Source organism: Manacus vitellinus, unplaced genomic scaffold (genome assembly GCF_001715985.3).
Source record: "Manacus vitellinus isolate BGI_N305 unplaced genomic scaffold, ASM171598v3 scaffold_93_pilon, whole genome shotgun sequence".
NCBI lineage: Eukaryota > Metazoa > Chordata > Aves > Passeriformes > Pipridae > Manacus > Manacus vitellinus.
Genome location: NW_021940884.1, coordinates 1,245,762 through 1,261,983, shown reverse-complemented (window position 1 = coordinate 1,261,983; position 16,222 = coordinate 1,245,762). Strand labels below are relative to the sequence as shown.

The following is a 16,222-nucleotide window of genomic DNA, read 5'->3' as shown; positions in this document are numbered from 1 at the left end:
GGCCTTGAGGGCTGTGGACGTGGCTGCAAGGGCTGATGAGACACTGATGGCACAACATGGCTCAGTCACAGCAGAGTGGTGAAAAAAACCAAAATTCCGGGTAATGTGAGATCATGATACATCATCACATGGGAGCCTGGGGCAGACCTTGTACTCAGCAATCTGCAGAGGTGGGACATGATCCATGTGTGTGTTTGTGCATGTCCACACATACCTGGGCATTGCACAGGCACAGTTCCCCCAATATTAGTAAAAAACATGTATGTCTTGTGAAAGCAACTGCATGCAAAATAACACACTTTAGACGCACCTCTGTCAGGGCTAGAACACAAACTGCACAAGTCACGTTCCCCAAGGGGTTTTCTACAGAAAAGACTTAGCTAGGAGAACAAAAACTGTCCTCTCAGCCTCTATTCACTAAGGAACTTTTGACACATAATTCCACAGTCAGAGGTAAACCTTAGGGAACAGGGTTTTGGAAGTCACAAACCCCTCACTTGATTCTCTTAACCCTTTGTTCCTTCGGCCCTATCACTGCAACACCTAAAAGAACTGCTTTTCTTAGATAAAGCTCATGGTGGATGAACACTTGGAACATCCTTGCATCTTGCCTCAGTGACGCAGGGTCAGAAAGCAAGATGCAGAGGCAAGTTATTTAAAAAGCTGACCCTGTCCTAAATTAACTTGTCCCTACCCCCAATAACTTGATTCCACATCCTCAAGCTCCTGCTCCCTACTAGTCTTGTGGGTATTGTTAGTTTTCCACAGGCAATGAAAAACCTTGTGATTGATGAGAATTTGTCAACAGCTGATCTGTACAGCTGCATATTTCTACGGAGCCAACACTGCTCAGAAGAGAAACAAAAAAATCTAAGCCTGGGGCACTTCTGCGATGGAAAAAAAAGTGTATCGGAACTAGCTTCTCCCGAACTGGGAACACACCAGCTTTTTTTCTCAGGAACCTGTTTCACTCATGATGAACCAGGTTGCTAATATTTGGTAGGCAGCCAGGTGAGAAGGATGTGGAGGTGGAGCGATTGTGCGGGAGTAATAAATGGCATTACAACTAGGCTAAAACTTGGCACAAGCCTCCACTTGCACTGCAGCCTTTCCAAACAAACTGAAAACCACTGAAAATGCTCTTACTATGATCAGTAATTCTCTGTCCTTGCAGGAGCCCTCCACTAGCAAAAAGGACATGCCTGGAGGGTTCCAGTCTCTGGGAAGGAAGCTCCTCTCTCAGGAAGGTGAGCTGCCTCTGCAGGCACAGGCTGGTCCCCAGGTGGTGAGCTCAGTCCAGACCCCTCTCCTGAGTGAAAATAAAATTTAATCTGACATTTTTGGTTAAAACAAATAAATAACAGGGAGCTACAACCCAGTGCCTGTACAAATATTAACTATCCCATCTAAATACAGATACGCTGCAAGTCTCCTTCCTGGGCTTACATACCCTTTTTGCAGTGTTGTAAAATTGACGAAGTTACCTCTACTACTTGGCCAACTCGGAAGAGAGGTTTGCAGTACAAAAATTTTACTTACAAAATATGTTAAAACCAGTTGCTGTGCTTAGCATTATGGTTTCCTTCCTTTCGAATGGGAATACAAATAGGGTTTTCTAAATGAGAATACATGTATACATTCTAATACACAAAATATTACTTGATGGTTCTTAACTTTTTTTACCACTGCCAGCATACTAGGGTGGAATTTACCATATCAAAATATATGATAACACTGTAGAGAAGTTTGGAATTGTCAGTAAAATTTCTTGAAAAATTATCTAACAAGAAGCATATACAGCCTTTAAGCTGCTTGCATAATTCCCATTCCAACTGGACAAGAACAAGAAGCCAAAAAAATGTTCCATGAAGGTACGGTGTTGGACCACACATTAGATAAGCTTTCTGGGAAAACACTGCTTAGAAATGTCTGATGCCATTTACAGCTGCAGAAGTATGAAGAAATTCTGCTTGCTTTTACAGAGTAAGAAACTAATGACCAATAATAGCACTGTGTAAGCCCAAATGACAGTAATCTGTATTTCATGTCTTGATTGAGTGGGTATGGAAACATACACCCCGTGCTAGGGCTAGGCACACAAGACAACACCCCCTGCCCCAAAAGAAATAAGTTATGGAAGCTGTGTGCTAAGTCAGTCACCTCCCCTTTGACCTGCACCTATGTCCCACTTCTACGTGTGTCAGCACCTTCCACATCACCTTTGTGCGCTTCCAAAGCAACACACAGCCAGGGCAATAACCACAGGAACTGTACTAAGAACTTCTGCTTCCTGCACCTGTTGCTCCCTTTTAGAGATCACTCACAGCTGGAGACACTTCAGCTCTGGCTTTACCCCAGTAGAGCTGCTGGGGGCCACCCCCAGCTGTCCCCAGGGGCCTGCACCACCTCCTGGCTGCCAGTCCTGGGCAGACACTAGTGCTACAACCCCCTGAAAGACGTGTGACCTGTAGCAGCCCTCATTTCAGTCAAGATTGAAATAACAAGCAACATTTCAATTTGCCATACAGTTTATTTCCAAAGGCTCACTCAGTCTTGGCAAATGTGGCTAAGCTACCTCCATATAGCAGTTGTCCTCTTGGGCAAGGGCTTGCGCAAATTTCATTTTTTTCTCATTCTTCCTGCTGTTTTCCTTGAACAGTTCTATTGGTCTTTTTTTAACTGTAAGTGCCAGTCTGGAGTCCTCACTGTGAATGGCGTGAGAATCAGAAGGACTGGAGTTATTCACAAGACAATGAAGCGACAGCTTGTCTGAGATGTGGAGCTCCAGGGGCCCTGCAGCTTTTCTGCCTAAGTTTAGCCTAATGCTGTCCAGTGATGCTGGTAAGCCGGCTGCTGAGCCACTCCCCTTCCCTTCTACATGCTTCAGCATCTCTTCACTTCCCCCTGCGTCTCCAAGTTCCCTCAAGTGGCTGTGTGGGTGGCAGTGGCAGTCAGTATTCAGTTCGTTATTGCTGCTCTCTTGCATTACTTTGCCAGTAGGGTTAAAGCTGTTCTGTTTTGTTCCCTGTGTAGTTCTTTCTCTGCTGTTTAAATCTTGACAGTTCAGCTCTAACAAATGCAACAGCTGTTCCTCTCTGCTGATATTTTCGTCATTGCTATCACCAGACAGCTCATTAGAGCTATCGATCCAAGGGCTGCCATTACTGGTCTGTGTGTCATTCTCACTAGAGGCTAAACCTGGGACAACGCTGCAACCAGGACTCTGAACAGTCAAACACACACAGTCCTTTGTCCTCAGGTCAAGTTCACAGACTGCAATATCTGGAGGTGCTTCTTTGAGGTTGTTGCACAGACCAATGAAGGATTCCTGTAACAAGATAATCTCATTGTCACAGTATGGACCATTACATCTACCTGCACTATCAAAAGGCTGATAACCTGATGGTTGAGGTGCAATAGGGCAAGAAATTATATTGGTTTTCTTTGGAAAATTTTGATATATTACTTGCTTATGTATTTCTTCCTCTGATAGGAAAGCTGAAGCACCTTCATTTGCATGTGTGGAGAGAGATGGAAAATCAGTACGCTCTGAACAGGTGTTTGGAAAGTCAAGCTCAGTGTAGGGAGACCTGTAGCTGACATGACACGTCCCACTGCCAGCAGGCTGAGCAATTTGATCTCTACAGCTGTGTTCTGGTGTCTCTGACAATTGTCTTGGAGGCTGTGAGGAACATGCACTTTCAAAGCACAGAGTCAGGCTACTGTTGGCTATGGACTGGGACATGAGGGCATTGAAGCTCCTGTAGGCAGAGCCACAGGGCTCCAGGGATGGTGACGAAAGGGTGTCACAGCTCTTGTAGGCAGAACTACAGGGCTCCACAGATGGAGACATAAGGGAGTCAAAGCTCTTATATGCAGAAACACACAACCTCACGGGTGCAGACACAACGGTATCAAAACTCTTGTTTGCAGGGTTGTTTATTCTGTCTGTTTTGGTCCCAAAGAATGGTTTATCTGTAGATTCCTGGATCAGGATACAAGAGTCCTGCTCATTTTCTGAACCGTGTAGAAAAAGGTTTTGATGAACCATTTGTTGAAGATCTCTTGCATCTAGAGAAGCAGAATTTATGCTGGAGCTCTGATAGCCAGATTCAAAGGATTCTTCCGATAGTTCTGACTCCTTGCTGGATGTACTACAATTGTAGTCATCTTGAGAGGCTTTGGTGAAAAGAGAGGCTGTATGAGAAACATCCCATGGCCGCTGACTCTGGGCTGTGCTTTCTTTTGGATTTCGCTGTGGTGGATTTTCCAACTCAAGTTTCTTGCAGGTTTTCCTCTCACCTGTGAGGATGTCTGAGTCTTTATTGTCTTGCATGTTATTTTCATCTGCCAGGAGTGCATCAAACATGTTAGCTAGTGCCTCATTGTGCTCTCTGAAAGCACCGATGCTGCTCTCACAAGGCTCAAACATGGTGATCTGGTTGCCACTCTCTTCCTGGCTCCCAGTCTCACTGTCTGTTAAGCATTCACAGATTTCAATAATGTCTTCAAATGGAGTTGTATCAGGGGTTAAAACTGCACTGCTGCCTTTTGGCAACCACTCTCCACACTTGCTGTGGCAGCTGCAAGATTTCTCAACATTTCTGATGTTATCTTTTCCCTTGAAGTTTTGGCTTGACAAACTTTGAGCCAGACAGTTCTTGCAACTTCTGTTTTTGGAAGTCAAAAGGAAAGGACAGTTAATGTTTATGTAACAGGAAACTACTTTATTCTGTAAAGCAGAGGTGTATTTTTTAATATCTTACTTACATTTGCTTTTCCATATGACTCTGCTTTAAGTCATGGAAAGGGAACTTAATTTCATCGAAGTAGCAGAAAACTGAAAACTAATAAGGACACAAATGAGATTTAGGACACATATGAATTGTATTTAGTATCCCCTGCACTAGACAGACAATAGCACTTATTACACATTCTCCTTCTGGTGATCAGGAAAAGGTATTTTTTGCAACGCTTTTAAATTACCTTGACATTTTTTACAACCAAATGGCTCTTTGCTGGATTTGGGATTTCATCCCACCATTCTTTCTTCACTCTGCAAGGGAAGAATGAAAATTGTTTTGACCACTTGGGCTTCATCAGTGTATATTTCCCTCTTCTGTTCTCCTCTCCCTCTTAGGCATCTGCATTGCAGCAACAGGAAGTGCTTGTTCTGTACATCTCCAAGTGCTGCTTTTCATTAAACCAGTGCAAAGGTGTTTATATGTTTGGTATGTGACTGCTCTGCACAATGCAAGTCACATGTTCTTCTAATCATGTTTGAAATTATGTGTGAAACAGATAGGATCTCACTTTCACACTGCCACTAAAAGAAATTAAAAAGAAATAAAGACATCTAACCATCATTACTGGAACTCCAGCAAAACTGACAAACCCCTACTATAACAAGACCATTCTAGTAAGATTAATAGAGACTATTCAGAAAATGAAAGAGCACAACTGATTCGTGTTTATAAACCTCTGCTCAGACAGCTGATAAAGGTATTGAGAAAACCCAGACCATCAGACTCCTGTACTAGCAGACATTCAGCTTATCAATAGCAATACTGATGGCTGTGTAAGCCATTGCTCTATAAACCCTGAGCCAGTATGATACATACTTTGTAAAACAGAAGTAGCAAATGACAGATCCTGCCATGATCAGTATGCAGGATATGGGCACAGCCATCTGCAGAATGTCTTCAGCTGTCACTTGGTAATCTGTTAAAAAAACCCCAGACATTTACATGTGAGTGTGCATCTAAATAAAAGCACTGGCAATACCAAATTCACTGCTGCTCTTCTGCACCTTAAAAAACCGCTTCTTTAGAGCCTCCAGCAGATAAACAACAGACTCCCACAGGTCTGCCATACTGAAGGTCTGCGGTGTGTCAGAGACCAGCAAATGTACTGTGGCCAGTTACTTGGAAGCGTTAGCTGCTGGGAGAGCCAATGTACACTGTGAGGCCCAGGAGTTGCCTTTTTATGGTTAGTGTCTTTGGAAGCCTTTACAGACGTATTCACATTACATACAAAACGATGAAGAAGATGATTCCATAACTCTCCTCCAAGAGGAGAGCAGCAGGATATGAAGATTATACCATTCTTTTCCCAAGCTGCTATTTCTGACAGCATTACCATAGTGAAATTCAACTTCTTCACTCCATTCACTCCAGTAGGCCGGGTAGTCTGTGTAGTTACACCTGAGACTTGCAACATAATCATAGCCCCTCCTCAAGGAGCTTGCAGTAATCTCAAAGCTTTTTGCCTGGTAGTTAATTGCTTTTACAGAAACCTGAAAAAAAGTGAGAAAGTTCACTTTGATTTCTTTATAAGGCGAAGGGTTAGTGATGGCAACTAAATACCAGTAGTATTACGTGTTTCAGTGATCTTTCACAAATGAGCAATTGAATGACTGTGTGTAATACTGCAGTTTGCTGTCATCAGGGGTATTTGTGACATGCCACCATGCATGTTCTTCTATCAGAAGAAGCCCAGCCGTAAAGTGCTGGACTGTTCAAGAGGGTGTCTTAAGTGCCTCAGGTGCTCCATGGAGCCACCAACAGCATCCAGCTTCCTGATATCTAAGGAGCAAATGAAGTTCAGGGAACAGGAGCACTGTATTTTCAATCTCTGACTATTGCAAGCAGCAGACCATTTTGGGGTGGCAGTCAGAACAGTTTCAGTCCTTTAACACCCAGCTGAATCACCTTGGGGCAACATGACCTGTGGCAAGTGACCCTGAGATTAGATCAGTTGGTTAAAACTTGGTGCTAATAACGCCAAGGTCACGGGTTCAATCCCCTGTATGGGCCATTCACTTCAGAGTTGGACTCGATAATCCTGGTGGAACTCAGAACGTTCCGTGATTCTGTATGATCAGGAACACTGTGGGACTTGCCCTTGCTGGCCCTTACACCATTATTCATGAAGTGGTTTCAAGAATTTTCAGAGGACTTGTTAAACTTGAAAGATCCAGAGAGACTGAAAATGAAGAGACTACTAGCTGTGTCTTACCTCCATCGGGTGCTGCTTCCTCCAGTATTTCAGTTCATAGATGACTGGCTGTCCAGAGAGCGTGGATGGAGGAGAGTAGCTCTCCTCCCAGCTCAGATTGAAATTACCATTTTCAGCCTTCTCAATGGCAAGATTTTTGGGGGCCCTCGGCTTAACTGTATGTTAAAAAATACAGTTAAGGAGAACATGAAAATGGGAAAGAACTGATGGAGAGATCAGAGTGACAAGCATTCACCAGAGACCAGAATATCATTGCTGTTAGAGCACTTAGGCCTTTTCAGTATGCTGTAGCACAAGGATAAAGAGGCCAAACCAGAGCAACTTCAAGGAATTTACTAACAAGCACTGATTCTTCAAGCTGGCTAAACAAACTGCAGGTACAGCCTTTTAGTGCACTGGACGCAGCTTTCAGCCTGGAGAAATGAGAACAGCCTGCACTCTCACAGGAGCAGCTGTGGGACAGCCAAGCTGTCCTGGCTCCCTGTCTCCTGGAAACCAAGGCAGGTTCTTGCTTATCTGGCTGCTGAGCAGCAGCAACAATCAAGTATTCTGAAGTGAACCAACTCCTTGACCTGCCTAAGGTATGTGAGTGATTTCTCTGAGTGTTTGAGGTGACAAGCGTTAACAATGCGTACACTGTTCTGAACAAACTGGGGGCCTAGGGAGAGACATGAACTGTATCTACACCCTGTCCTGTGAGAGAGCAGATTTATGCACTTTTAATCACTGACTGTTATAATATAACAGCAATTACTGTAAAAAAAATCTTCTGTTCATGTGCCATGATTTAACTTGCATGAAAAATCAGAGTATGACAGAGACAGAAATGGAAGAAGTTTCAGCAGGGATAGCCTAGTGTCTTTCTAGAAACTGAAAGTAACACATTCCTCTTCATCCTGCAATTCTACAGCCACAAGTAAAAAGCATTAAAATCTAAGACCCCAAACTGCTGCTGGCTCACAGCTGAGAGGATACAGCTAGACAAAGAATCACTCTCTGCTTTCCCCATTACTTATACTCATTCCTTAGGAATCTAATCCAGAATTAGGTTTCTAAGACAAACAGATCTTGCATTTAAGCCAGCGTGGCACTTTCCACCTCTGATAAGGAAAAACTGCTCTGGTGACACGAATGAGCAGTAATCTAGGATTGCAAAGCCTGGAACCAGACATCTAAACAATTTCTTACCAACAAGGGCTGGTGTAACATTGTAGTTCCATATATCAGTCCCATTGAACTGTAGAGCTAAAACATATGTGAGGCCTGATACAAAATAATCGGGACATATTGTGCAAATGCACCTTAAAGTGTCTTTTTCATTCTCAGGAACACACACGTTTCTGAAAAACAGGCACAAAATTATGTGATGTTTAGAGAGTGTGACACACTATTCCTTGAAAAGGTGAAATCAAGCTCCCCAATGTGCAGAGCTAATCAAATCTGAGACAAACAAGCTCAGTTCCTGGAAACGTTTCCAAACCACAACTGAGATTCCCAAACAACCCACCCTTCGCAGGTACCCCTTGCACAAATGAAAAACTTGACAGAAAGGCTAAGGATTGATCCCAAGAAGAAAAATTACCACCCTTTGTCACATTTCAGTCTCTGAAAGAGCAGACTAACAGCTTGTTAGTATAGGAATAGGCTTACTGCAGTGTATGAGTGAGATTATCTGGATGTGGGTTTGGTGAAATCATACAGAGAAGAACAGGAAAATCCAGATCTTCCTTTGCAGGAAATGATGACTGGCCCTGCTGCAGAACAGGCACAACAGTCTATGTCTGAACATGGAGTTAGACTGCATGCAGACAAAATCACCTGGGCTCCAAGGGGGAGTACCTTTCACACAGGCTACAGACTGGTAAATAAGGTAAGATTTCTCATGAAGAAGGTAAAATTTTGCATGAAATGAAGGTTTTTGTTAACTTATAAGAGCCCTAACACTCCTACCAGTAGGATCCCTCCTCTGTACTAAGAAAATGGAGAGTTCTATGGAAGATTAGGCCACTGAACAGAGTGTGCTGTTAATTGTAGCAACCCATTTTACTCCTGTCAAGAAGAATAATCTGAATTACATTTTGTCCCAGACACCCACGGTAGAGGGAGGGATTTAAAGCCAACAGTGACTATAGGATATACGAAGCTCCAACAATGGCAGTGTAACATCTTATGAAGCACTTACGACACAGAAGAAATGTCCTTGCTGTAGCAGAGCAGGAATTCTTTGGAACAGTTAGTTTGTGCTGGTACCTTCCAGTGACAAACCAGCTCTTTGTCAAAGTCAGTGAAGCATGCAAATTCCTTTATGTGTCCTGCAGTCATAACTAGGGAGAAGCAGCACACAATGAGAAGCAAGAGAATCAGAAGAATAAACTGGACTAAGCAGAAACAATAACTTTTTCATTTAAATAGAGCTACCAACCCCCTGTAAATTAATTGAAAGCATTGTTATCTTTTGAGTCTAGGTAAATGGCAAGAGGGGCACGTCACCAACTGTCTCCACCTTTCTGGAGACAATGTCTATGATCTTGGAGAGGAAGAGTCTGCAATAGTAATATTGAAATAAAAAGGCACAACTCATCCGACACAGACTTCCAAGCACAGAAAATCCAATTCCAATAGTTTTATGTAAAACATATCGGCATTTAATTACGAAACCACATAATCCCACCTATTAAATACAAAAGGTTCAAATACCAAAATGCAGATAATTAACAGTCAAGACTAGGATCACTGTCTACAGGCATGACTCATGTTTTACCTATAATGGTTCTAAGCTTCCCAAATGCATGCCTTTTGCTTCCCCAGAGCAGCTCTCCAATGCCTAGATGATCTTCCTGCCACTGACTTTCTTCTAGTATACACTTTTCTTCATTTCACACAGTATTTCCTGTTCTGTCTTCTACTTGCAATTGTTATGAGCATTCAGAGCCCAGGAGAGACTCAGTCACAATATGCCAGGCACTGGGGGGGGTACAGGAAAGCCAAAAGTCTCTGCACTCTCCATGTTCAAACTTATAATCTCTTTCACTGTCAGTATTTAAGTAAAAAATACACAATCCTCAGTATCCCTTCCAGCCTCACTTTCTATTATTTCAATGCACTCCATATGAGTGAGACATGGAACAGAAGAGGAGGAGCTATGTGACAGTAAGGTCATGCTGTTATTTGGACTAACAGTCTGCCAACTCTGGTCCTGGAGTGTGATCATTTCTCAGTGAAGCAGTCAGAAATAGCTAATACTTTTATCATCCCAGACAATTACTTGCCGTTTCTGATGTTTGACTTCTCTTTTACTGGTAAATAATAATACCTCCCTTTTTTTGCACAAGCTGTGCAAATATAAATCCTACTTTCCTACTTTACATCTCAGTTTCCTATAAGAAATTAAAAATAGCTTTGATTGGTTTTTAGAATCCTATTAATTGAAATTTTTCTGATAGTTTCTGAAACTCTCCGTGCTTGTCATTTACACTGCAAATGCTTAATTCAGTTGACAACAATTCACATCCTGCAAGGTCCTTGTCCTTCAGCCACTGCTGCTTCATGCGCTTATTCTTTCTAATTGGTACCTAAGTTTCAGATTATTCCTCCCAAGCAAAAAATTTTGTTGAAAGTACCTAATTTAATTTTATCTCCCCTACATTTCTACTTTTCTGTAGTCCACTTGTGTTATTTTTTCTGATACAACTTCTGCATACTCTGAGACAGTACAGCATCTGAAAATGTAAAATGTGATGGTCAGCTGCTTTTTAGTGGACATGACACACAACACAATGGGACCTGTAAAACTTATAATCTAAGTTGTCTGGTACATTGACTGTTTATAAACCTAGAACTGACTGCAGGCATGGTTTCATTAGTGTTCAAATATTTAGGAAATGTTTTGGTTTAGTTACTAAGGTAACATATTTATCTTGTAGGTATGAACTATCGCTGTTATGTCCTCTCTGGATGGCAGTACCATGTTAGGTTCCCTTTTGTTCTGCATGGTCCCTGATTCTTCCAAAACCCCCAAGAATCATCAGAAAAGCAGCAAGTTAAACTTCTGCAACACTTTAGCAGTTACGCTGCTTTTTGATTTTAAAAGAATCATTATCCTGTTGGTGTTGTTTATATTTTGCTGCCATTTGTAATTTTATTGGTAGATTTCTTCCACCTTAAAATGTACTTTTGCCAGAAGTACTAACATTTTAAGCCCTTTAAAGATGAACATTATTTTTCAATGTGTTAATGATCTTATGCTTTGAAGAATACTTCAATTAAATGAAGTTCTTCCTGCTGTGTTAAGCTACGATGATTAACAGTTTTACTTTATCTTGCCTTTCAGTGTCCTCATGTCTTTTCAGAACTCTAAATTATATTCTCTACTCTTTTCCCATGACCTTCTCGCTTTTCCATCTCCGGTACACCATATTTTTTTTTAAACCTCAGCTATTTGAGACTTTCCTTTTGAAACTACATACAGTACAGAATTTATTTTGAGTTAGTGTTGTTAAAAAAGGGAACTGAAATACTGAATTTCTTGTCTAATCGTCAAATAGTACACCATGCTGAAGAAACTTAAAACAAGTAGCTAACAAGGCAAACAAACCCAAAGAAAACACTGTAAAATTAAACTTTGATAAAGATCATTTATAGAAAATATGGGATTACCCAGATCAGATAAGCCAGCCAATGCACTCTCTCAAACCTTGATACTTCTCCTTAATTCAACTGCACTATTTCATAGTACATAAGACAGTAGTTAATAAATCTTCATTTTTTTAGAGACAGGCTATTTTAAACTGTCTTTTTACTATTTTGATTTGCTTTATAAAACAAAACAAGACCTAAGAAACTGTAGACACTGCAGAAATAGTAAAACAAATTACAGCAAGCAAAATGTACAATTCATTTTCCAGAGAATAAAAATGCATTACTGAAAACCATGACTTTATACATCTAAATTGTATTTATAATCAAATATCATAAAAGATGCAAGGAAAAAACATGGTTATATTCAGCCTCTGCTAGTTGAACTTGACAAAATAACCCTTATGGAACCAGCAGCACTTGGGCTCAACACCTCCTGCCAGTCCAACAGCGCAGCCGGGACACTCCAGATCCTGTTCTTCCTCCACCCCTGCGCAGGTTCAAGTCACAGCCAGGGCCTGCCAAATCTGTTCAAATCCAGGCAACTACACGGTGGCATAGAGAATTTAGGAATTTCTTTAGGAGTTACTTCAGTGTTCCTTTAGCATTTTACCTGCCTGTGCTTCACACCAGAGAGAAGCTCAGGCCTCCTGCACCGGGGGAAGGAGGCCAGGCAGCAAAAGCCTCCCATAGGCATTACAGATTTCACAGAATATTCTGAGTTGGAAGGGACCCAAAAGGATCATCGAGTCCAACTCTTAAGTGAATGGCCCATACAGGGATGGAACCCACAACCTCATTATTATTAGCACCATGCTCTAACCGAGCCCATCTCAGAGGTGTCCAGTGCAGATCACATAATGCAGAAGGAAATGACTTTCCAAACGTGTTTCTCCTTTCTGCAAATTTCTAATTTTTCTAGACCCTATGGAAAAGTTCAATGCAAAGAATAAAATCTAAGAATTTATTCTAGTATAAGGCTATTTATGACATTTGAAGTTACAAATTTTATAGTACTTAATTAGTGGTAATAGCATTGCCTACTGGTCATGGAAAAATGCTGTCAATGAAAACTTCAGTATAATAATCTAAAATATTGACAAACATACCTTCATTTGTTGCATATGAAAAGAAAAAGATCCAAAGGGTATATGGTGCAGCACTTACGAGTCTTGCCATCATTGACACTGGTCAGGTTCAGCAGGAAAAGCTGTGATGCAGTTCTGCCAACAGCAAACATTATTATGAGCTTACATCCCTGTGCTAGTTAAGGTAAGGGTGTATGTAGCATTTCCTACCACTCTGCTAGATGTTGGGATTCAGATTCCCTGCTGTGCCTAATTCCCACACCCTGCACCTAAAATGCACTCATGAACAACAAGACACATAGAAGAATAAGGAGAATACAAATGAGCTAGAAGACTTTTCTGCTAAGTTTTAATGACAGAGGATACAAGACTGACATTGGCAGTGGACCTACTCTCTTCAGCTACTAGAAAAGGAAAGCTGCTAGCATGTGAGGTATTAAAAGCATAAGCACTAGACCAAAATCAGTGACACTGTCACCAAAGCCCTATGATTCCACTCAGATAACTGAAAGAATTTAAGAATGAAGTGCCTGGTTTATTGACTAAAATGTTTTCCTCAAGTCCTGTCACCTGTAGGTTGATAATATGGATATTACCCTCTTGAAAAAAATTTTAGCAAAGAACTCTGAGCATTGCTCCAACAGAATGCAGATTCATTAAACCGGTAAATAATTAGAGGTTATAAAGCACATACCCAATCATGGTATAACCAGTTAAACTTGGGAGAAGGAAAATTATGCAGCTTTTACTTATTAGAATTCCGTAAGCATAGCAAAGCCATTTATTCAGGTAAACTGAAAACGGGTGAAATAATTAACTTCAGACTTTAAAAAAAAAGCATGTCTCCCCAAGATTTCTTTGCTGATGCAACGCAGCCACTTAGTGGAAGTCTGTATTCTGCATAAAATATGGCTACCAGCTCTCATATCACTACAAATGGACGTGAGGCATTTAAAATTTTGGTATATTTGTAGGTGAAGTCATGCTAACTAATATGCTTTTGGCTTTGCATTCTGTATAAAGAGGGATAAAATTTGTTCAGCAGCACATTGTTAACACACAACTTTTTGGTCCCTTCCTCTCATCCTCTTAGAATTTTCTAACCTCCACATCAGGACACAGTGTTCTTGCTGCCAGCCAGCTACAGCTGCTCTGTTTACACCCGTAAAGTTCCCAGGTGGCACATTAGTGTTTATTTCAGAGCATCATGATTCTCTCGGTGTGACAGAGTAAAGAGGAGAGAATTCCTAAGATCTCTGTCAGCAGGAGAGACGTGTTGGACATTCTACAGAAGCTTTGTCAGATTCTGAAGTAGCACAGATCACTGGAAGGTATTTGTGGATGGTGGTTGGATACCCTCTGCCCCAGCCACAGAACCACCCCTTCACATGTCTGAAAAGGCAAGTCCCACCAGCACACAAGAGGAAAGAAACTGGTGAGGGATCAGAAACTCTGCTGCCGTATAAAATCGTTAGCTATTAGCATAGGGAGAACATAGCGACCTTCTGTCAGGACACATGTGGGCAGATACAAGGACTCCCTGAAACAACACCTCAGCCTTGGCCATATTGATCTTCATCATTGGTCTACTCTGGCCTCCAATCGGGAGGCCTGGAGACACACCACCTATAATGCTGCTGATGCTTTTGAGAACGCACACAGGATCACCCCTGAGGAGAAAAGACAACACAGAAAGAATCGTGTCTTGCCAATACTGTCCAAGGAGTCCTTTTGCTGTGCCTTTTGCAACCGGACTTGTCTATCTCGCATTGGCCTCTTTAGCCACCAGTGTGCTTGTAGCAAATGTGGGTAGAGCCCTTCCCAAATCTTCGTTCGCAAAGCCCAGCCATGATTTCTCCCATTCCCACGTGCATGACTGACCACTCTCTAAAACTAGCTTCTAAGAGTTAACGTAGAAAATTTCCATCTTAGAAGTAACGGATAAGGACACTGTTAGTGAAAATAGAAGATCAGAATGGAAACACTCTTCCGAGTGTCAAAACCTCTCGGGCAGTTACTAGTCATCTAGCAATAAAAGACATATCAGAAAGATAAATTTCTTATAAATGCTTGAGAAGACTATTATTCAAGAGCTGAGTTCTTCACATTCTGGGAAGAGATGAAATGTGACTGAGCATAGACAGGCGCCTTTGCTGCTGCTCAGGAAAAAAACCAAACAGCTCCAGCATAAAAAAATTCTTCTTTTTCCTTTTTCCTGGAGTTCTCAAGAGAGGAAGCATTTGTTTTCCACTGTTAAGCAATCCTGTAGCATGACAGAGTTCCAAGGAACTCTTAAAACTTTGGCAGAAAATCCTGGACCACGTAAGCACGTCCAAATGAACAGATGGCAGAGCAAAACCATCTCCCCATGGGCAAACAGATCCGCACACGGGGATGAAAATTAGAGCTCCAATGAAACTGCAAAGGGAGAAAATTTTAAAATGTCCATAGTTTTTCTGCCTGTTACATTCTGGGTTTTTCATTATATATATATGAAATACCAATCTTAAAAAAGTATGTAATACATATAAAGCATACTAAAATTGTAGTAAACCTAATAAACCCGATATATGTAAGGAAAGTAAGTTGTAAAGACATAGGTGACTTCCCCAAATCTAGGAAAGAAATCTCTGTCGGGGCTAGAAGCAGGTCTGTGTGATTACTGGCACAAGTTACATGCTTTAATCACTTTATCGTTTCTATTTCTTGAAAAAAATACGATCTGATTAAAATTATTTCATTTACTATCAAAAAACCAGTACTAACTTCTGGTCTTCTAAGGAAATTAGGGTCACATTTCATCAACAGGCATAATCTGCAAAACTGTTATGCTCAATGAGTAACTCCTGTCCAAACCACAGAAGTCAGATATTATACGCAAGGCTGCTCAATGCACCGTTGCTGTGCTGCAAATGTATAGCTTTTTAAAACTGTCTCTTTTTAAAACAGAAGTCTTACTCTTTTAGTTTAAAGCACTGGCTGTAACCGCAGACTAAAACGAGACAAGCGATACATGGCAAAGCAAAAGGTTCACCAATAGATTCCGTATCAATACTTGAAAAGAACCCCCGTCCGGCGCGCAATGCCCGGAGCTCTGCGGGGCTGGGCACGGCCGGGAGCGCAGCCCGGGGCGGGCGGGGCTGTCCCGCAGCACGTCCGGCGGGAAGGGCATTTCGGGGAGTTACACCAGTTCTGGCCAGAGCATCGCAAAAGGAGCGCCCGAGTTAAACGGCGTCGAGGAAGGAGAAGCGCACCTGCCCGTGGGCTTGGAACGGAGTTGCCCACCCGGGAGGGGCCCCGGGACCCCCTCCCGACCAAGGGACCCTGCGGAGCTCCGGGGGAGCACGGAGAGCTCGCCTTTCCTTCCCAGCCCCTGCGCGGAGGAAAACACAGACCACACAAAGGGCGCGCCAGACGCAGATAACGAGAAGGAGCCGGTTCGGGCGCCAGACGTACCTTGCCCTGTCCGGTCCCCGCGCCAG

General features: G+C 42.1%; 1 protein-coding gene across 2 annotated transcripts; it reads right to left on the bottom strand.

Annotated features, from left to right (window-relative positions):
• Positions 1 to 2,510: 2,510 nt before the first annotated feature.
• Positions 2,511 to 16,222, bottom strand: IL4R (interleukin 4 receptor). Of its 2 annotated transcripts, XM_018086411.1 has the most exons (10): positions 16,197 to 16,222; positions 12,762 to 12,875; positions 9,200 to 9,341; positions 8,206 to 8,357; positions 7,018 to 7,172; positions 6,139 to 6,295; positions 5,622 to 5,721; positions 4,987 to 5,056; positions 4,771 to 4,847; positions 2,511 to 4,670 (listed from the first exon to the last, which is right to left on the bottom strand). In XM_018086411.1, the coding sequence occupies exons 2-10, from the start codon at positions 12,832 to 12,834 to the stop codon at positions 2,567 to 2,569; spliced, it is 3,030 nt and encodes a 1,009-aa protein (XP_017941900.1). In that variant the 5' UTR covers positions 12,835 to 12,875; positions 16,197 to 16,222; the 3' UTR covers positions 2,511 to 2,566. The 2 variants fall into 2 exon arrangements, with proteins under 2 accessions (XP_017941900.1, XP_017941901.1); XM_018086412.1 differs by lacking the exons at positions 7,018 to 7,172; positions 8,206 to 8,357; positions 9,200 to 9,341; positions 16,197 to 16,222 and having other exon boundaries at positions 12,762 to 12,874.

Coding starts and splice junctions, on each gene's coding strand:
- IL4R (XM_018086411.1), bottom strand. CDS start 12,834: ATGATGGCAAGACTCGTAAGTGCTGCACCATATACCCTTTGGATCTTT. Junction 7,173..8,205: donor TGTTACACCAGCCCTTGTTG/GTAAGAAATTGT, acceptor TTTAACATACAG/TTAAGCCGAGGGCCCCCAAA. Junction 4,848..4,986: donor TGGTTGTAAAAAATGTCAAG/GTAATTTAAAAG, acceptor TGTCCTTATTAG/TTTTCAGTTTTCTGCTACTT.